The sequence below is a fragment of the Salvelinus fontinalis genome, chromosome 2 (assembly GCF_029448725.1).
Source record: "Salvelinus fontinalis isolate EN_2023a chromosome 2, ASM2944872v1, whole genome shotgun sequence".
Classification (NCBI taxonomy): Eukaryota; Metazoa; Chordata; class Actinopteri; order Salmoniformes; family Salmonidae; genus Salvelinus; species Salvelinus fontinalis.
The window spans coordinates 35,944,706-35,968,191 of NC_074666.1; the positions used below are offsets into that span (position 1 = coordinate 35,944,706).

The 23,486-nt window shown below is 43.1% G+C and overlaps 1 protein-coding gene across 4 annotated transcripts in view; it reads left to right on the forward strand.

Annotated features, from left to right (window-relative positions):
* The window catches only part of LOC129817750 (active breakpoint cluster region-related protein-like), a 218,147-nt gene that overhangs the window by 63,896 nt on the left and 130,765 nt on the right, over positions 1-23,486 (forward strand). For 3 of the 4 annotated variants that reach the window (XM_055873278.1, XM_055873287.1, XM_055873297.1), the window contains exon 2: positions 16,516-16,694. In XM_055873278.1, coding sequence (XP_055729253.1) covers positions 16,516-16,694 — 179 coding nt within the window. Of the gene's footprint in view, positions 1-16,515; positions 16,704-23,486 lie in introns of all 4 variants that reach the window. The other variant, XM_055873322.1, reaches the window with a different exon arrangement.

The window sequence follows — 23,486 nt, forward strand, 5'->3', positions numbered from 1 at the left end:
TATTGTACGATCAAGGATTTTGTGGGAAGCCGTTTAAAAAATTAGCCACATTAGCATAAATAGTCTAAACAGCGCCCCCATCCCCAACAGGTTAATGTATTCACATAAAGAAAAGGCATATTATTATGAATGAATTTGTAACAGCTCCAAACAGTCCACTACAATAAATGCTCACTGGTACCCCAGTTTATAGAAAGACCCTTATACAATATTGCTCATACCCATCGGATTTACATGAAGTAGGTATTCTATGGGTTTGGGACTAGGTGCCAGGGGTTGATTTGGAACAGTATAATTTGAAGCATGACGGATGGGGCCCACAGTGTGAGGCTGTTGAGTATTAGATCCCTTTCAGCATGTCTTCATCAGTCAGTAGACTGTAAACAAACTGTCTGGTTAGGCTGTTAACTCTCCTTCCAGACTCACATTAAGCATCTCCAATCCAAAATTAAATCTAGAATCAGCTTCCTATTTTGCAACAAAGCCTCCTTCACTCATGTTGCCAAACATATCCTCGTAAAACTGACTATCCTACCGATCCTTGACTTCGGCGATGTCATTTATAAAATAGCCTCCAACACTCTACTCAGAAAATTGGATGCAGTCTATCACAGTGCCATCCGTTTTGTCACCAAAGCCCCATATACTACCCACCACTGCGACCAGTATGCTCTCATTGGCTGGTCCTCGCTTCATATTCGTCACCAAACCCACTGGCTCCACGCCATCTATACGTCTTTGGTAGGGAAAGCCCCACCTTATCTCAGCTCACTGGTCACCATAGCAGCACCCACCCGTAGCACGCGCTCCAGCAGATATATTTCACTGGTCACCCCCAAAGCCAATTCCTCCTTTGGCTGCCTTTCCTTCCAGATCTCTGCTGCCAATGACTGGAACGAATTTCAAAAATCACTGAAGCTGGAGACTCATATCTCCCTCTTTAACGTTAAGCACCAGCTGTCAGAGCAGCTTACAGATCATTACACCTGTATATAGCCCATCTGTAAATAGCCCATCCAACTACCTCATCCCCATATTATTATTATTATTGTTTTGCTCCTTTGCACCCCAGTATCTCCACTTGCACATTCATCTTCTGCACATGTATCACTCCAGTGTTTAATGGCTAAATTGTAATTACTTCGCCACTACGGCCTATTTATTGCCTTACCTCCCTAATCTTATCTCATTTGCACACTGTATATAGATTTTTTTTCTTCATATTGTGTTGACTGTACGTTTGTTTATTCCATGTGTAACTCTGTGTTGTCGTTTGTGTCGCACTGCTTTGCTTTATCTTGGCCAGGTCGCAGTTGTAAATGAGAACTTGTTCTCAGCTGGCCTACCTGGTTAAATAAAGGTGAAATATTTTTTTTTTAAGTACAAGACTTCCATCATGTTACTGTGATTATCAGCCCATTAGCAGGGCTCTCATTGATCAAACTAGAGGCTACACACACACACACACACACACACACACACACACACACACACACACACACACACACACACACACACACACACACACACACACACACACACACACACACACACACACACACACACACACACACGCGTGCTGCTGCATTAATTTAATCAGAGAATACAGATAGGATATTGATTAAAAGGCGTTCTAATGAGTGACCTCTGAACTCCACACACAGCTCTTATCTACTTGTCTACATCTATAGGCATTTTTCGGATACTACAGATTGTGACCTGTGTGTTTTTGTGTTATCCAGTATGCACGTATTCCATTCAGTCCCTCGCTTATTTCCTTCCCTGAGCACTGTGTCAAACTGGAGCTACCTCAGAGAAACCAACAGTGAAAGTGATTTTAGAGGGAGAGAGTGAGTGTAACACACTATCACACAAATGACTGCCTGTTGGCTTTTCAAAGCAGCACTGAGCCCCATAGATACTCTATAGTACACAGACAGTGGTTTTCGAGTCCTCATAGTAGACATATCTAACTGCAAAGGGAATGTAATTCCACAATACACTCTAACGACATGATAACTTGGCTTTAAAACCAATAATCATCCATTGTTTGTGATCACCATGACACATAAAATTGGGAGTCATTAAATCACATGAATTGAAGATGAATCTGTATGTATGCTCATGCTGTGTTTGCATGACTTGGCATGTTTCCTATAGCAACATTGTCATTTACTGTACTGTCGCTGTTGTAAATCTTTTGTTTCCCTATCGGAGGCAGTCAGTGGAGAGAGGAAACACTGTACTGTTAATGTAATTCAATGATTTACCATGGCCCTCTGACCTACGTCACTGTAATAGTGCTGCTAATATCAGGGCTTTAGTGTGTGTGTGTTTTAGTGCTGGTAATATCAGGACTGTTGCAAGGTTATACCAGGTGACTGTTATGTTAGAGGAACTGACTGAGGCTGTGGTGTTTCACATCAGAGCTGGGAAGACAACATTCTGGGTTGTGTGTGTTTCCTCCTGAGCTCTTTGACTATGGGAATTTGAATGAGGGCCATTGAAACATTTCTCCTATGCTGAGCCCTAGGCTGTGGAGTGTGTTTTCAACTGTGTGTGTTTTGAGTTCACTGCGAGGGACTGCCTATGTGGATTTGGTAAAGAGTGTTGAGGTTGATGTTAAGGACATATGGCTTTTTTCTTTGAGGCTGTGTGCGCCATTCGTTCGCTCATCTCACCCCATGATCATCATGGTAAGGTTGATTCACTGTGTTTATCTGTATTGTGTCTGTCCATTTCTGCATGTAGTCAATGAATTTGATGTGATTGATTCATGCCTCCCTGGAATTTTATTGAAATTGTGTTTTAACTTCTGGAATGGTGGTGTTATTATGTGGGCATTCTGAAATGGTGAGATTTGTGACCCTTGTGTACGGTCAGGTAATAATTATAATTATAATAATAATTATTGGCACCCTTGATAAAGATTAGCAAAAAAGTCTGTAAAAAATTAATAATACAAATACTGAGCTATATTGTATGCAATTTTTATTTTTATTTTACTTATATTATTTTATACTAATACAATTGCTCAAAGATTTTTCTCTTTAACAAGTAATATTTATTTTATTCTTCAAAGACAGAGGTCAAAATTATTGGCTTGTTTTCAATACTTGTTTTCAATACGCAAGCACCCTCCCCTTGCGAGGATAAAGACACTGAGCCTTTTTCTAAAATGTTTCATGAGATTGGAGAACACATGGAGAGGGATCTTGGACCATTACGCCTCCATACATTATCTTTCCAGATTCTTGATATCCTTCGTCTGTTCTTATGGACTGCTCTGTTCAGTTCAAACCACAGGTTTACAATTGGATTCATGTCTGGAGACTGAGATGGCCATTGGAAAAATATTGATTTTGTGATCAATTAACCATTTCTTTGTGGATTTTGATTAGTGCTTAGAGTTATTGTCGTGGGTGAATGTCTTGGTACTTAACAAGGGCCCCAGTACCCATATCTTAGTTTTTTTGTATTACTTGTTAAACAAAATCTATTTCTCTGAGCAATTATATTAGTATAAAATATAACATAAAAAAACATAATTGCATATGATATTGATCAGTATTTGTATGATTTATTTTATACATTTTAACTAATTTCCATGAAGGGTGCCATAAATTATGGACCTGTCTGATTTCTCTATAGAATTTCCATCTTCAGTTGGGAGAGTTGATCCTCTTACGTGACGTTGTCATGTAATAGCATGTCAGTTGTGTGTCGTTCATGTTAAAGGTGGCCCATCTAAACCCGTCAGTCTCAGGGTAGTACTTATCTACTCCATTGAAAAGTAATCGCAGGTTAGACTTGCCTGGGTAAGTATGTCGCCGCTCAACTGGAGAATCCCTCATTGACCGACTGACAGACATAGGAGAGTATTGATTTTGTGCGTGTTGGCAATGGGGGAGATTCGATTGTCAGAAAGCATTAGCTGATTGGAGTGTGTACTTTGTGTGTGTGTTTGTGTGAGAGAGAGCAAGAGGATGTTTGTTTGTGTGTGTGTCCTTTGGGAAGACAGCTTTTACCACTGAGCACTAGTGGAGCTTGGGGAAGGGGCCAGGGCCTGTGTTAAGTGAACTGACCCGTTTTCAGTTTTCACCACTCATTGCACAGCTGCCTTCTGTAAATGGTATTTTGCTTGTATAAAGTGCAAAGGTAGGCCATAGGCTTATCACTTCTCTCTCTCTTCACTAGAAAGGTACACATTTTACACGCTCCACCTGTCTTCCTCTTCCCTGTTTGCATTTGTAATTTGTTAACGCACACAGAGCGCTACGATTATTGACTCGCTTCCTGAATTTCACTCACAGCCTCCTTGCTATGTTAGCCTACAGAGAATGGCCTCTCACTGTATATACACAATGGGTTTTTGAGGCTATTTCTCACCTTGTGTTGAAATTAATTGAAATTAACTGTTGAAAATGAAACTAATATGCTTACACTTTGTCATTCTTGTGAGGAATGTCTAGAATGAGGGATGCACATTTTATGATGTTCTGAACACAACTGCTGTTGCAAGATGATCATAAATCAGAATAGTTGGAGAATGCCTCAGTAAGCTTTAGAGTAGATATTCAGTTTGAGTAGACAACAGATCTATTGCTTGAGTAAACAGTAAGTACATTCTGCCTCAGTAATAACACAATGTGGGCACTCCGGCATCATTGGCACAGTCGGACCAGGATCTTATGGACTTAAGGCACGGACACACCGGTTGCGTTTGCCGCCCATCATTTGCAAACAGACTCTACATGTAGAAATGGGCGAATTCAGCAGTCAGACGCCCACCGGCAGGGTGGTCCCTAAAACCCACCGCTCCTTCAGCAGTCAGACGCCCACCGACAGGGTGGTCCCTAAAACCCACCGCTCCTTCAGCAGTCAGACGCCCACCGACAGGGTGGTCCCTAAAACCCACCGCTCCTTCAGCAGTCAGACGCCCACCGACAGGGTGGTCCCTAAAACCCACCGCTCCTTCAGCAGTCAGACGCCCACCGACAGGGTGGTCCCTAAAACCCACCGCTCCTTCAGCAGTCAGACGCCCACCGACAGGGTGGTCCCTAAAACCCACCGCTCCTTCAGCAGTCAGACGTCCACCGACAGGGTGGTCCCTAAAACCCACCGCTCCTTCAGCAAGCGATCCAACGTAGACAAACGGCAGACTGTCATTTGGTGTGTTTTCTCCTTTTAGTTAGTTGGATTCATGTCTCTGTTAAAGCTCCTGAAGTAATTTAACATGATGACTGCTCTGGACTGGGATTCTCTTTAGGAATGGTACTACTGTTCACCAAATGTGTTTTTATTAGTTAGCCTAGCTCTACAATGTGTGTTGGTTTCAGAGTTGTCTCTTTCAGTGCAGTGCTTCAACCAGCTCTGTTTCTAGCACCTCTCTGCCCTGTTGTTTTAGTAGTCCATCACTACAGATAAAGGCCAGTCTCTCTCTGTGGCCTTTCCCGTTGGCCTTTACCATACAATGAATTAGTGATGCACTAGCTCAGTGTTTACTGGAACTTTATGGTTGTTTATGGAGAACGTCTTTATCTCCTTGACCTACTACACTTCCTTTATTCTCCCCAATTTCGATCTTGTCTCATCGCTGCAACTCCCCAACAGGCTCGGTAGAGGCGACGGTTGAGTCATGCGTCCTCCGGAACATGACCCGCCAAACCGCGCTTCTTAACACCCACCCACTTAACCCGGAAGCCAGCTGCACCAATGTGTCGGAGGAAACGCTGATCACCTGACGACCGAGGTCAGCCTGCAGGCGCCCGATGTCAGCCACAAGGAGTCGCTAGAGCGCGTTGAGCCAAGTAAAGCCCCCCTGCCCCCTCCCCTAACCCGGACGACGCTGGGCCAATTGTGCGTCGCCCTATGGGACTCCTGATCATGGCCGGTTGTGACATAGCCCGGGATCGAACCCAGGTCTGTAGTGACGCCTCTAGCACTGCAATGCGGTGCCTTACACCGCTGTGCCACTCGGGAGTCCGGAAGCCTGTATGTTTTATCTGAATGCAGAGCAGTGCCAGACGTACGCACACAGAGCCTTTCTGGGAACTGGTCACAGTTGTACACTTAATTTTTCCTTAATGAAGAAGCCTCTTAATGAGTGTTTCCCAGGCAGTCAGGCAGACAGGCATTTCTAGGTTAGCCCTGTCTGTCCGTCACAGCTACACATGCCTAATTAGGATAATCAGTTAAACAGGTGACGATTGTGACCACTTCCACACTCACACATCATGTACTCATGCTGACTAACTTACATTGAGACATATAAAAGTCACACAGACACATGCTAGTTCAGAGCGATTAGTGCTTTTTGAGGTTGTTTCGGTTCTAAACGATTTATTTTTACATTAAATGCACTATGCAATATGTGGGTTGAATGCTGTAACAACACAGAATAAAACAATTAGTGAAAGTCCCATGATGGTAGTGACTTCCCATTACGGCTCACTTATTAACCATAATTTATCCACTTTACACAATAATTTAAATATTATATTAGTCTATTACATTTGTTTTATATGGTGACTTTATTATTTAATTCCAAGTCATCCTCGCATCTCCATAGAGCTGCTGTCTCTGCTGTCCGACAAAATCACTATTTTGTAGTTCTTCAAAGTAAATAAGGCTATGACTGCTGAATACCAACTATCAATCACAGATCAGGGGTTTCCAAGCTTTTTCACCCAGGCCCCCCTTCCAGCATTGGGGAACATCCCGCGCCCCCCCACGTCTATTTCTATGGGCACAAGCACTGTTAATGACAAACTGTTCACACCCCTCTTGTTGGTGGAGAGAAAAAAAGAAGCTCAATTTCCTATAACTCTACATATTTTGTCATGGGGTGCAGAGAATTGTGCAGTTATGAAGCTAATGTTCTTGCAATTCTATACATTTTGCCATGTCTAATGTGTGTTCATGTGATATTTGGGGGACACAAACATTACAACAAAATCTATGGACTAAAAAAACAAACTAAAAAACATTAGCTGACATGGACGAGTTGATCTGGACATTACTTACAAATGATTAATAGCTCTCTAAGGTATGCAATGACTGACGTGACGAGGAAAACTGATGATGTACTATCTCATTTTTGAAATTGCACCTTGTGCATTCTACTATTACAACTTTCAAGAGTAAGTTGAAAGCCGGACGGAGTTGGGAGAGTGGACCTCTACCTGGAAATACATGATCTAAGTCAGAGATATCTCGCAAAGTAACAGCTGCTCTCTGTATCATCTCACATTCTCGCATTCTTGTGTCTCTTCCGTAGCAGGCATAAAAAAAAACAGACCGGACAAGTAGATGCACAATGGATTATGGTCATTGTCGTTAGTTTAGCACATAAAACGTGGTAATTATGTGGAATATTGTCCTGTTGGAAACTACAACTCCCTACTAAATCAGAGTTAAGCCTGGATCTGATTTCTCAAGAGAAACTGTGCAATGTGCGCGTTGAGCTCACAGAAAAAAACTAAATGAAAGTCAAATAATTGAATTGACATTGGTCAATTATTCTGAAAAATATATAAACGCAAGATGCAACAATTTCAATTTTTTTGCTGAGTTAGTTCATGTAAGGAAATGCCTGCCCATACCAAATATGCCTGCCCATACCAAAACCCCACCACCACCATGGGGCACTCTGTTCACAACGTTGCCATCAGCAAACCGCTAGCCCACACAACGTCATACCCGTGGTGTGCGGTTGTGAGGCCGGTTGGACGTACTGCCAAATGTTCTAAAATGACAGAGGCAGCTTATGGTATGGAAATGAACATTAAAATCTCTGGCAACAGCTCTGGTGGGCCAATTGCATGCTCCCTCAAAACTTGACATATCTGTGACATTGTGTTGTGATAAATCTGCACATTTTAGAGTGGCTTTTTATTGTCCCCGGCACAAGGTGCACCTGTGTAACGATCATGCTGCTTCTTGATATGTCACATCTGTCTGGTGGATGGATTGTCTTGACTAAGGATCAAATGCTAACTAACAGGGATGTAAACAAATGTGTGCACAGAATTAATGGAAAATGTCATCCTTTATTTCAGCTCATGAAACATGGGACCAACACTTAACATGTTGCATTTATATTTTTGTTCAGAGTAGTTTAAGAACCGAAAAAGAACAAACATTTCAGTTAATCGCTCAGCACTAACACACCTGCAGAAACTGCCACACACAAATAGAAACAGACGCACGCACAGACACAAACAAGCACACACGGATAGACACACACAGGCACAAAGGAACACACACACACACAGTGTGTGCAAAGAACATGCAAATGGGAACACATAGATAGAAACACAGACAGACCGGCAAACCTATAAACGGAGAGCAGTGGAGACCGACAGTAAAGGCCAGTGTGTTTGTGTGTGTTGGAGAGCTGCAGGCAGTGTAGTGAGAGAGAGCAGAGGCCCACTGGCTGACCTACATTCACCCCATTCCCCGTGTTAGATCCCCTCAACCCCCTCCCACTGGATACACCATGATGGGTAGGAGGTGGCAGTCCACTAGTTAGACTGGATTTTCAGCTTATTCTGTGAATCTTCCAACTGGGAATTCTGGAAAAGCAAGGAATGTTGGGACAGTTTGTTGGGAATGTTTGACTGTCTTAAGAGGAGTGTTAGGCTATCTATTTATCTTTGAGGCCGTTATCCATTCTCCATCTTCATGTTGCTCTGTCTGATGATATGGTGATTCTCTCCCAAGCATGCAGGCCTCTAACTCTGTAGATAATATAAGGAAAGAGAATACATTTGGGCTATGTAATAAAAGCTTTAGACTGTAACTTCGTAACATAACGATAGGATTATGTACACTACATGACCAAAACTGTTGACACCTCAAATCTCATTCCAAAATCATGGCTATTAATATGGAGTTGGTCCCCCCTCCACTCTTCCCGGAAGGCTTTCCACTAGATTTTGGAACATTGCTGCGGGCACTTGCTTCCATTCAGCCACGAGCATTAGAGCATTTTTTCCTACTGTATGATTGACTGTATGTTTTGTTTATTCCATGTGTAACTCTGTGTTGTTGTGTGTGTCGAATTGCTATGCTTTATCTTGACCAGATCGCAGTTGCAAATGAGAACTTGTTGGCTAAATAAAGGTGAAATACTATTTTTTTTTTTTTTATAAAAAAAAAAGTAAGGTCGGGAACTGATGTTGGGTGATTTGGGCATGGCTCACCGTCGGTGTTCCAATTCATCCCAAAGGAGTTCGATGAGGTTGAGGTCAGGGCTCTGTGCAGGCTAGTCAAGTTCTTCCACACCGATCTTGACAAACCATTTCTGTATGGACCCTGCTTTGTGCACGGGGGCATTGTCAAACTGTTGCTACAAAGTTGGAAGCACAGAATTGTCTTGAATGTCTTTGTATGTTCTAGCAGTAATATTTCCCTTCACTGGAACTAAGGAGCCTGAACCATGAAAAACCGCTCCAGACCATTATTCTTCCTGCACCAAACTTTACAGTTGGCACATGGCATTGGGGCAGGTAGCAGTCCCCTGGCATCCGCCAAACCCAGATTTGTCCGTCGTACTGCCAGATGGTGAAGCGTGATTCATTGCTCCAGAGAACATTTTTCCACTGCTCCAGTGTCCAATGGCGGCGAGCTTTACACCACTCTAGCCGACGCTTGGCATTGCGCAAGGTGATATTAGGCATGAGTGCAGCTGCTCGGCTATGGAAACCCATTTCATGAAGCTCCCAACGAACAGTCCTTGTGCTGATGTTGCTTCCAGAGGCAATCTGGGACTCTGTGGTGAGTGTTGCAACTGAGGACAGACACATTTTACGCGCTACACACTTCAGCAAGAGGAAGTACATTAGAGTGTCTAGTTTGAGAAACAGACGCTGCACAAGTCCTTAACTGGCAGCTTCATTAAATAGTACCCTCAAAACACCAGTCTCAAGGTCAACAGTGACGAGGCGACTCCGGGATGCTGGCCTAGACAGAGTTGCAAAGAAAAAGCATATCTAAGACTGGCCAATAAAAAGAAAAGATTAAGATGGGCAAAATAACACAGACACTGGATAGAAGAACTCTGCCTAGAAGGCCAGCATCCCGGAGTCGCCTCTTCACTGTTGATGTTGAGACTGGTGTTTTGCGGGTACTATTTAATGAAGCTGCCAGTTGAGGACTTGTGAGGCGTCTGTCTCAAACTAGACACTAATGTACTTGTCCTCTTGCTCAGTTGTGCACCGGGGCCTCCCACTCCTCTTTCTATTCTGGTTAGAGGTTCTGTGAAGGGAGTAGTACACAGCGTTGTACGAGATCTTCAGTGTCTTGGCAATTTCTTGCATGGAATAACCTTTATTTCTCAAAACAAGAATAGACTGACAAGTTTCAGAAGAAAATCCTTTGTTTCTATCCATTTCGAGCCTGTAATTGAACTCAGAAATGCTGATGCTCCAGATACTCAACTAGTCTAAAGAAGGCCAGTTTTATTGCTCCTTTAATCAGGACACAAGTTTTTAACTGTGCAAACATAATTGCAAAAGGTTTTTCTAATGATCAATTAGCCTTTTAAAATTATCAATTTGGATTAGCTAACACAACGTGCCATTGGAACACAGGAGTAATGGTTGCTGATAATGGGCCTCTGTACGCCTATGTAGATATTCCATAAGAAATCAGCCGTTTCCAACTACAATAGTCATTTACAACATTAACAATGTCTACACTGTATTTCTGATTAATTTGATGTAATTTTATGTACAATAATGTACTTTTCATTAAAAAATAAGGACATTTCTAAATTATGTCCAATTAGCTACTTTGGAATTGTTTACCAAAAGCCCTAACCAAAGTCACAAAGCGCGACCACTATAACGTGACGAAATGTCCAAAAGTTCCGTAACAGTCAGTAGAAACATGTCAAACGATGTACTGAATCAATCTTTAGAATGTTGTTAACATACATCTTGAATAACGTTCCAACCGGAGAACTACATTGACTTCAGTTGAGAGATGGAACGGACGTCCTACTCATGTGAAGGTGCATGGTGGATGCATGATCAGCTCGTGGAAGTGATTACTCATTCCTGTCTCCTTCGGCCCCCCTTCACATTAGTCATCAGGCAAAGTTCTGTTGACTGTTGACATCTAGTGGAAGCCGTAGGAAGTGAAAACCCATCCATATCTCTCTGTATTTTCAATGAGAGCTTGGTTGAAAATCTGGCACCCCCAGATAAATTCCAAACAGGAAGTGGAACTTCTCAGGTTTTTGCTTGCCATATGAGTTCTGTTATACTCACAGACATAATTCAAACAGTTTTAGAAACTTCAGAGTGTTTGCTATCCAATACTACTAATAATATGCATATATTAGCAACTATGACATAGGAGCAGGCCGTTTACTCTGGGTACCTCTGTGCACCTTTCATCCAAGCTACTCAATACTGCCCCTGCAGCCATAAGAAGTTAAAAGAAATTCATGTTAGCAGGCAATATTAACTAGGCAAATTGTGTCACTTCTCTTGCGTTCATTGCACGCAGAGTCAGGGTATATGCCGCAGTTTGGGCAGCTTGGCTCATTGCTTACTAATTTGCCAGAATTTTACATAATTATGACAAAACATTGAAGGTTGTGCAATGTAACAGCAATATTTAGGCTTAGGGTTGCCACCCATTCGATAAAATACGTAACGGTTCCGTATTTCACTGAAAGAATAAACGTTTTGTTTTTGAAATTATAGTTTCCGTGTTTTGACAAAATTAATGACCAAAAGCTTGTATTTCTTGTGTTTATTATAATTAAATCTATGATTTGATATTTGATTGAGCAGTCTGACTGAGCGGTGGTAGGCAGCAGCAGGCTCGTAAGCATTCATTCAAATAGCACTTTACTGCATTTGCCAGCAGCTCTTAGCAATGCTTGCTGCACAGCGCTGTTTGTCAGTTCAAGCCTATCAACTCCCTAGATTAGGATGGCAATATTACAGTGCCTATAAAAACATCCAATAGTCAAAGGTATATGAAATATAAATGGTATAGAGAGAGTCATTGGATGAATCCCGGAACATATTCCAGTCTGTGCTAGCAAAACAGTCCTGTAGCGTAGCATCCGTGTCATCTGGCCACTTCCGTATTGAGCAAGTCACATGTACTTCCTGCTTTAGTTTTTGCTTTTAAGTAGGAATAAGGAGGATATAATTATGCTAAGATTTTCCAAATGGAGGGCGGGGAAGAGCTGTGTGGAGTAATGGTGGTCAAGAGTTTTATTTCCTCTGGTTGCACATGTTACATGCTGGTAGAAATGAGGTAAAACGGATTTAAGTTTGCCTGCATTGAAGTCCCCTGCCACTAGGAGCGCCGCTCCTGGAGGAGCATTTTCTTGTTTGCTTATGGCCTTATTAGAGTTGTTTGAGTGCAGTCTTAGTGCCAGCATCAGTTTGGTGGTAAGTAGACATCTACGAATAATATAGATCAGAAATCTCTTGGTAGATAGTGTGGTCTACAGCTTATCATAAAGTACTCTACCTCAGGTGAGCAATACCTCATGACTTCTTTAATATTAGACATCGCCCGCCAGCTGTTGTTGACAAATAGACACACACCCCCACCCCTCATCTTACCAGATGTAGCTTCTCTGTTATGCCGGTGCATGGAAAATATCACCAGCTCTATATTATCCGTGTCGTCGTTCAGCCATGACTTGGTGAAACATAAGATATTAGTTTTGAAGTCCCATTGGTAGGATAATCTTGATCGTAGGTCATTGGAAAATAAAATCAATGATTGCACGTTGGCCAATAGAACGGATGGCAGTGGGAGTTTACTCGCTCGCCTACGAATTCTCAGAAGGCAGCCCGACCTCAGCCCCCTTTTTCTCTGTCTGTTTTTCTCGCAAATGACGGGTATTTCGGCCTGTTCCCGGGAAAGCAGTATATCCTTCTTGTCGGACTCGTTAAAGAAAAAAGCTTCTTCCAGTTCGAGGTTAGTAATCTCTGTTCTGATGTCCAGAAGTTATTTTCGGTCATAAGAGATGGTAGCAGCAACATTACGTACAAAATAAGTAAACTCCCCGTCATGTGATTTTCCTTGCCATATTTTACTTACCAGACACCACAATGGCAATATTTTAATAGCCAATACTGGCAACGATGACAGGCTGCTGGTCTCACGTTTTATTACAAATCAATGATGCTGTATTAAGATTTACACTGTGGAATATAAAGGGGTCCATAGGGCTTCACATGAGTCTGAATTACCAGTCATGTACAGAAGGTTTATGTTTTGAATAAGCAGTGCTTAATAAAGCATGTAAAGCCATATGACTGCAGTTAGAATGTCTCTATAGCCCTGTTCTCAGTCAGCTGGCTCTCATGCCCTTGTCACCCAGCAAAACAGATGGCATGACGCGTCGCATGGCAACACAGGCAAGCCCCTGTGGTGTATGGGGAGGATCTGGTAGTTGAGTGACAGGTGGGTGGTCCATTGGCTGTGTTGTCAACCACGTCAGTGACTGACAGATGGATTGGTCCCGCCCCTCTGGGTCCGGTTCATATTAGGCCTCTATTGTCTATGTAGGCCTATATGCCACTGAGGATTTCAAATTCTCTCTGACACTGCTTTAATTTTCTATTTGGTCATCACAGCTAGATCCTTTCAATACTACTGTGTGTTGTGGAGAGAGGCTTTCTAGCCAGAGTCTCTCTAGCTGAAGGGCCTAGACATTCATGGGAACACACAGGGTGTTTCTCAATATGCATACTACCGTGTTCCACACTCATTGTCCGAGGACATTCTCTTGAGTACGTTCTTGTGAGAACGAGAGTGTGGAGAACACAAAAAAACATTACATTTGAGAAGCAGTAGCACTCCCCCTACTGTATTACCCCACGCTGCACCTCCCCATTCACTGAACCTTCCAGGCAGGACAATGGCAACAATAGAGAAGAAACAAGATATACTCTAAGCAAACATATTACTTCATAATTATCAGATAGATATATGCGAGTCATTGTAATCTAGCTAGCCAGCCAGCCAGCTAGTTTTAACAGGCAAAAATGACCTAAAACTAATGTAATGCACGGGAGAGTTGATATCAATTCTTTGTGGCTAGCTAGCTAGCCACGTAACCATATTGACTGAAGATGGACTTACCCATTTACTGAACCTTCCTACATCTAGCCAGGACAATGGCAATAGAGATGAAACAAGATATACAGAAAGCAAATGTTTTACTTCATACTGTAACTATCAGCTGGCTACATGTGAATCGTAATAATGTAGCTAACCAGATAGTATAACAGGCAAAAATTAACTAAAACCAATGTTATCCAAGGTAGATGTCAATTCTTCGTGGGTAGCTAGCTAACAATTATTTGGCTAGATAACAGTAGTAGCTAGCCAGTTAGCTCTATTGACTTACTATGGGCTTGCGACCTACGCACACTACAGTTGGGTATTGTAGGCACCCAATACCCACAGTCTGTTTCATTTTGTCTTAGTTACATCTTACAAAACAGTACATTGGTTATATACAGTACCAGATAAAAGTTTGGACACACCTACTCATTCAAGGGTTTTTCTTTATTTTGACTTTTCTATATTGTAGAATAATAGTGACGACATCAAAACTATGAAATAACACATATGGAATCATGTAGTAACCAAAAAATAATTAAACAAATCAAAATATATTTTATATGAGATTCTTCAAAGTAGCCACCCTTTGCCTTGATGACAGCTTTGCACACTCTTGGCATTCTCTCAACCAGCTTCACCTGGAATGCTTTTCCAACAGTCTTGAAGGAGTTCCCACATATGCTCAGCAGTTATTGGTTGCTTTTCCTTCACTCTGCAGTTCAACTCATCCCAAACCATCTCAATTGGGTTGAGGTTGGGTGATTGTGGAGGCTAGGTCATCTGATGCAGCACTCCATCAATCTCCTTCTTGGTCAAATAGCCCTTACACAGCCTAGAGGTGTGTTGGGTCATTGTCCTGTTGAAAAACAAATGATAGTCCCACTAAGCGCAAACCAGATGGGATGGCATATCGCTGCAGAATGCTGTTGTAGCCATGCTGGTTAAGTGTGCCTTGAATTCTAAATAAATCACTGACAGTGTCACCAGCAAAGCACCATCACACCAGCTCCTCCATGCTTCATGGTGGGAACCACACATGCGGAGATCATCCGTTCACCTACTCTGCGTCTCACAAAGACACGGCTGTTCTTACCAAAAATCTCAAATTTAGACACATCAGACCAAAGGACAGATTTCCACCGGTCTATTGTCCATTGCTCGTGTTTCTTGGCACAAGCAAGTCTCTTCTTCTTATTGGTGTCCTTTAGTAGTGGTTTCTTTGCAGTAATTGACCATGAAGGCCTGATTCACGCAGTCTCCTCTGAACAGTTGATGTTGATGTGTCTTACTTGAACTCTGTGAAGCATTTATTTGGGCTGCAATTTCTGAGGCTGGTAACTCTAATGAACTTATCCTCTGCAGCAGAGGTAACTCTGGGTCTTCCTTTCCTGTGGCGGTCCTCATAAGAGCCAGTTTCATCATAGCGCTTGATGGTTTTTGCGACTGCACTTGAAGAAACTTTCAAAGTTCTTGAAATGTTTCTGATTGACTGACCTTCATGTCTTAAAGTAATGATGGACACTCGTTTATCTTTGCTTATTTAGCTGGTCTTGCCATAATATGGACTTGGTCTTTTACAAAATAGGGCTACAGTATATTCTGTATATCACCCCTACCATGTCACAACAAAACTGATTGGCTCAAATGCATTGAGAAGGAAAGAAATTCCACAAATGAACTTTTAACAAGGCACACCTATTAATTGAAATATATTCCAGATAACTACCTCATGAAGCTGGTTGAGAGAATGCCAAGAGTGTGCAAAGCTGTCAACAATGCAAAGTGTGGCTACTTTGAAGAATGTCAAAATACTTTTTTGCTTCCTACATGATTCCATATGTGTTATTTCATGGTTTTGATGTCTTCACTTTTATTCTACAATGTAGAAAATAGTAAAAATAAATACCCTTGAATGAGTAGGTGTGCTGAAAACTTTGACTCGTACTATATGTGCTTTTGTGCTTATTCAAGTATCCTCAGCAATGGCATTATCTAGTAATGCCACAGCTGCTCTGTATTGTAGTAGTTCTTCTGTAGTAGCCTATAGCCCTGGATAACATACTAGTTTTTGCACTACAGTATTCATTCAGCTGTGTCCAGCTTGTTGTGGGACAGGTTCAATCTATCTTGTCCAGAATGTCCAGCCTACACATTTCCCACATTAGTTCCCTTTTCGCTCTCATTGTCCACCCCCCCACCCTCTCTTCCCCCCACCCTCTCACTCTCTTCCCCCCACCCTCTCTCTCGCTCTCTCCCCCCACCCTCTCTCTCGCTCTCTCCCCCCACCCTCTCTCTCGCTCTCTCCCCCCACCCTCTCCATCTTACTCTGTCTTCAACATGGGTCTGTGTTTCCCATCATTCTTTATACACTGTATCCTAACCCCTCTCCTCTCTCTCCTTCAGATTTCAACTATAACACAGACGGGTATGACGGTGATGCAGCAGAGGATCGTAAGAGTCAGGACGGTTCAGAGACCATGCCCTTCATAGACGAGTCCCCCACCATCTCCCCCAGCCTGTGTGCATGCGGCCCTGATGGAGAGGCCATCTCCCCCGTCCCACCAGAGGACCTGCTGCCCGGGGTGAGTCCCGTACACACATGCATTTACTCACAGACACTAGGGGTGAAACAGTTCACAAAACTCATGGTTCAGGACGATATGGTGGTGTCACAGTTCGATATTTTCCATTTATTATAATAGTAAACATGGGTAGCTTGAATTCCCAGGAGCATATGGAAACAAAGGGACAAAAAAAACAGCTGTGCCTGCCTTATAACATGAAATAAAATAGTAATTTAAAACAGAAATAAAATAGTCAATTAAAACAGATTTTCAGCACGAGTGCATAGTCCAGCAGCATATATCAAAATTAAGTCACATAGCAGTGTCTTAAACAAAATAGGACCACTTAAGACTGGTTACTTGAAAAGAAATATAAACATTTTTATCAGATTTTCAAGTTTTTCTTTAAGAATATTCGTCTATCCGCATTATCTGCAGTGAGCACAGATCGGCTTGCTGTGACAATGTCAGCTGCTGTGGAGAATACCCTCTCGCTAGGGACAGAGGTCCCAGGCACAGCCAGGTAGTGCCTTGCTAACATGGCAACATGAAAGTATATTAACTCTTTGGTCTTCCACCATGTAAGTGGATCAGCATCCGGGGAATACATTCCACTTCCCTGTATGAGGTCACCTCCTCCTCTATGACCTTGACCTTTGACTTGTTTCCCTGCTCCTGGGTCGTGAACAACCCCCCCAAAAAGCTCAGCCATGGCAGACTTCTTTTCTGGAGGAGAACCCCTGTTGTCTGCCGTCTCTTGAGGGGTTGGCTCCTGTGGTATCTGTGGCTTGACCCTGCAGAAACTACTGCAGAGATGGCTTGCAAAGTTCTGTCATACTTTCCAGGTCTATGCCCAAACAGTTCGAGCTTCTAATTTAAAAAATGAATCTCTCCAGAAATAAGTCTCTCACTGTTGCCGCCTGTTATAGACCCCCCTCAGCTCCCAGTTGTGCCCAGGACACCATATGTGAATTGATTGCCCCCCATCTATTTTCAGAGTTCGTTCTGTTAGGTGACCTAAACTGGGATATGCTTAACACCCCAGCAGTCCTACAATCTAAGATGCCCTCAATCTCACAGAAATTATCAAGGAAACCACCAGGTACAACCCTAAATCCGTAAACATGGGCACCCTCCTAGATATTATATATTATTGCCCTCCAAATACACCTCCAATATGCCTCATTGACTGCATCCTCTATGGTCCGCGGTCAAACGACCACCCCTCATCACTGTCAAACGCTCTCTAAAACACTTCTGCGAGCAGGCCTTTCTAATCGACCTGGCCCAGGTATCCTGGAAGGATATTGACCTTATCCCGTCAGTCGAGGATGCCTGATCGTTCTTTGACAGTAATTTCCTCACCATCTTAAATTAGCATGCCCCTTTCAAAAAATGTAGAACTAAGAACAGATATAGCCCTTGGTTCACTCCAGACCTTACTGACCAGCACAAAAACATCCTGTGGCGAACTGCAATAGCATCGAATAGTCCCCGCGATATGCAACTGTTCAGGGAAGTCAGGAACCAATACACACAGTCAGTTAGGAATGAAAGGCTAGCTTTTTCAAACAGAAATTTGCATCCTGTAGCTCTAACTCCAAAAAGTTTTGGGACACTGTAAAGTCCATGGAGAACAAGAGCACCTCCTCCCAGCTGTCCACTGCACTGAGGCTAGGCGAACACGGTCACCACCGATAAATTCATGATAATCGAACATTTCAATAAGCATTTCTCTACGGCTAAACAAGCTTTCCTCCTGGCTACCCCAACCCCGGTCAACAGCTCCGCACCCCTCGCAGCTAATCGAGGGGCCAGATCGCAGATGTTCTGAAAGAGCTGCAAAACCTGGACCCGTACAAATCAGCTGGGCTAGACAATCTGGACCCTCTCTTTCTAAAATTATCCGCCGCCATTGTTGCAACCCCTATTACCAGTCTGTTCAACCTCTCTTTCGTTTCATCCGAGATCCCTGAAGATTGGAAAGCTGCTGCGGTCATCCCCCTCTTCAAAGGGGATGACACTCTAGACCAGACATGGGCAAACTACGGCCCGCGGGCCACATACGGCCCGTTAGGCTTTTTAATCCGGCCCGCCGAACTTGTCCAAATTATAGTAAAAACCTCCTTTCTTTCCCCTTTCCCTGCAATGCCCACGTTTCCCCAATAGATGGCACACTCAAAACACATTGACCGTTGTTGGAGTGGCGCGTATTTCTCTTTATTTCACTTTAATTTTCACTTCGTTTCACGTCACCATTAAGCCCTTCTGTGAAAATGAGCGGACCAAAGAGAAGAAAAGTGGACAGCGAATGCCGAGTGTTTAATAAGGAGTGGACAACAAAATACTTCTTCACTGAAGTCCGATCAACGTCTGTATGTCTGATATGCCAAGAAGCTGTTGCGGTTTTCAAAGAGTACAATATCAGCCGTCACTTTGCCACGAAGCATGCAAACTATGCTAGCAAGCAGTCAACACAAGAACGGGCGGCTACTGCTCAGAGGTTGGCAGCTAATTTACAGAGTCAACAGAACTTTTTTCACCGACAAACTGCAATTCAAGAGTCAAGTACCAAGGCAAGTTATTTGCTGGCATTCAAATTAGCAAAGGCTAGCACTCTCGCGTCCGCTGGTTAAGTTTGGGGAAAGTGTTTCAACGAGTCTGGGAGCTCAAAGACGAGATTCGCTCATTTTTTAATTTAATGGGGAAATCCGAAGAATTCCCCGAGCTGAGCGACACAAACTGGCTTTGTGACTTTGCGTTTGCTGTGGACATATTTTCACACATGAATGAGCTGAACGTGAAGCTACAGGGGAAAGATCAGTTTGCGCACGACATGTACACAAATGTGAGAGCCTTCAAATCCAAGCTGGTTTTATTCTCCAGGCAAATGTCAAACAAATCTTTCGCACATTTCCCCACACTAGCCGTGCAGAAAGAGGCCGCCCGAAATGCGAAGAAATACTGCAAATCACTGGACGATCTGCACAGACAATTTTGCCGTCGGTTCTGTGATTTTGAAAAAATTGACAAGTCACTTCAACTGGTGTCCTGTCCCCTGTCACAAGACCCCGAATCAGCACCGCAGGAGCTGCAATTGGAACTGATCGATCTTCAGTCTGACTCCGTCTCAAAGGAGAAGTTCAAGTCTCTTAAACTGAATGACTTTTACGCTTCACTTAACGAGACCGCGTTTCCAAACCTCCGGAGGACGGCGCAGAAGATGCTGGTGTTGTTTGGCTCGACCTACGTGTGTGAGCAGACGTTTAGCGTCATGAAAATCAACAAAGCCCATCACAGATCCAAGTTAACTGACCAACACCTCAGAGCTGTCCTGAGAATTGCCACAACAAAACTAACTCCAGACTTTGATGCACTGGCAAAAAAGGGAGACCAACAACACTGTTCCCACTGAAATGGTGAGTTTTTCTGCTGTGTTATGAAAAAATGCATATGGAAAGTTTGGAAGTGCGTCTTTTAATTAAGAGCAATGCGCATTTACGCACAGCAGCGGTACAGTAGCTTTATTAGCACGCCGCACATCGCTCTTAATTTAAATTTAAATTTTCAGCTGCAGGTAGGATATTTAATACAGCCTATGTCTGTGTGCTTGGCAACGATACACGTGTACTGTTTGCGCGTGAAGGCGAGGGCGTCCGTGGCGAGTTTGTAGAGCGCGCGGTCAGGACAATCCATCCATGATTTTGCGTAGTTTAACACAAGTAGATATTATTGAGCTTGAGTATTTCGTTGTGTAATAATATGTTTTGAATGTTGAAAGTGATTCCATTTTTCAATAAATGTTGATTTCTTTAACTTTGCACCTTCGATTGAAACTTATTAAAAACAGACGCAATCTTGATAAATCACAGTGCGTATGTTATTTTAATCTATTTACATTTCCTCATCCCGGTATCTGCGAAATAGTATGTAAATGCCATATCTTGCATATTCCTTGAGACAAATTTATTAACTGATAAGTGCTATTTTTCACATTTGAAAGACAGTTAATAAATTGGGTTGTAGTGTTCTTACTGTGCTATGAGGTTTGCACACACTACATTTAATGCTTTAGTATATCCGGCCCAAACACTCCCTCCAAATGCTCCTGGCCCGGCCCCTCTGTCAAATCTTAGAACCCATTGTGGCCCGCGAGTCAAAAAGTTTGCCCACCCCTGCTCTAGACCCAAACTGTTACAGACCTTTATCTATCCTACCCTGCCTTTCTAAAGTCTTCAAAAGCAAAGTTAACAAACAGATCACTTAATATTTTCTAATCCCACCGTACCTTCTTCGCTGTGCATTCCGGTTTCCGAGCTGGTCACGGGTGCACCTCGGCCACGCTCAAGGTACTAAACGATATCATAACCACCATCGATAAAAGACAGGACTGTGCAGCCATCTTCATCGACCTGGCCAAGGCTTTCAACTCTGTCAATCACCGTATTCTTATCGGCAGACTCAATAGCCTTGGTTTCTCAAATGACTGCCTCGCCTGGTTCACCAACTACTTCTCAGGTAGAGTTCAGTGTGTCAAATCGGAGGGCCTGTTGTCCAGACCTCTGGCAGTCTCTATGGGGGTACCACAGGGTTCAATTCTCGGGCCGACTCTTTTCTCTGTATATATCAATGATGTCGCTTTTGCTGCAGGTGATTCCCTGATCCACCTCTACGCAGACGACACCATTCTGTATACATCTGGCCCTACTTTGGACACTGTGTTAACTAACCTCCAAACGAGCTTCAATGCCATACAACACTTCTTCTGTGGCCTCCAACAGCTCTTAAACGCTAGCAAAACCAAATGCATGCTTTTCAACCGTTCGCTGCCCGCACCCGCCTGCCCGACTAGCATCACTACTCTGGACGGTTCTGACCTGGAATACGTGGACAACTACAAATACCTAGGTGTCTGGCTAGACTGTAAACTCTCCTTCCAGACTCATATTCAAACATCTCCAAACCAAAATTAAATCTAAAATCGGCTTCCTATTTTGCAACAAAGCCTCCTTCACTCACGCCGCCAAACTTACCCTCGTAAAAATGACTATCTTACCGATGCTCGACTTCGGCGACGTCATCTACAAAATGGCTTCCAATACTCTACTCAGACTAAATCTAATTTGCTATCACAGTCCCATCCGTTTTGTTACCAAAGCGCCTTATACCACCCAACACTGCATATGCTCTCGTCGGCTGCTCTCGTTGGCTGTATGCTCTTGTCGGCTTGCCGTCGCTACATATTCGTCGCCAGACCCACTGGCTCCATGTCATCTATAAGTCTATGCTAGGTAAAGCTCCACCTTATCTCAGCTCACTGGTTACGATAACAACACCCACCCGTAGCACGCGCTCCAGCAGGTATATGTCACGGGTCATCCCCAAAGCCAACACCTCCTTTGGCCTTCCTTTCTGTCCAGTTCTCTGCTGCCAGTGACTGGAGCGAGTTGCAAAAATCGCTGAAGCTGGAGACTTACATTTCCCTCTCTAACTTCAAACATCAGCTATCTGAGCAGCTAACCGATCGCTGCAGCTGTTCATAGTTCATCTGTAAATAGCCCACCCAATCTACCTACCTCATCCCCATATTGTTTTTATTTACATTACTGCTCTTTTGCACACCAGTATCACTACTTACACACCATCATCTGCTCATCTATCACATGTTAATCTGCTAAATTGTAATTACTTTGCTACTATGGCCTATTTATTGCTTTACCACCTCATGCCATTTGCACACACTGTATATAGACTTTCTTTTTTTTCTGTTGTGTTGACTGTGCACTTGTTTATTCCATGTGTAACTCTGTGTTGTTGTTTCTGTCGCACTCCTTTGCTTTATTCTGGCCAGGTCGCAGTTGTAAATGAGAACTTGTTCTCAACTAGCTTAACTGGTTAATTTCAAAGATGCCACCATTGATTTCAGGATAATTGTTTTCATAGGCAGGACCATGGAAACTGATGGAATGTTCTCAGTGCAGATCAGTGTTGTGACTGTTTTGAGAGGTTTGCGCACTTTGATAACTTCCTCTGCTTGTTTGTCATTTTCAGACTAAGTCACAATATCTTTGATATTCTTCCTCACAGCTTGATCAGTCAGTGTAGAATACACTGCAACTTTCTGCTCAAGGTATCTCTCAACCATGTCATGGCTTGAATTCCATCTAGTAGGGACATCTTGGATTAGTTTGTGGTTTGGCAGCTCCAGCATCTCCTGTTTTGTCTTGAAAACATGTGCAGCAGTTGTGCTTTTATGAAGGAAGGATACCATTTTCCTGATCTTTGCTAGGAGGCGAGAGATTGGATTCACTGACATTGCTTTTTGAGATGCTAGATTAATAACGTGAGCAAAGCATCCGCTCTGTGGCCCCAGTCCAGCTAGTGCAACTGCATTTGCAGTATTTCTAGCGTTGTCAGTGGTCACAGGAATCATTACATTATCCCTCTCCTACTTCCACACTGCAACTACTTCCCTTAGCTCTTCCCCCAAGTTTACACTGGTGTGACTACTCTCAATGGGACGTGTTTGAAGGACATGGCTTTTTATCTCCCACTCTGCCGTAATGAAATGAGCCTTACAGTAAGGTAGCTCTAGACGTCCAACTGTATGTTGTTAGAGCAACAGATCGCGTTTCTGACAACTCGCTCTCAAGTTAAAAAAAAGACAACTTCATTACTATGTCGATATTTTTCCCACGTTAACTTCTCTGGGATATGTGGGACACTAACGTCCCACTTGGCCAAAAGCCAGTAAAAATGCAGAGCGCATATTCAAATAAATTACTATAAAAATCAAGCTTTCATGAAATC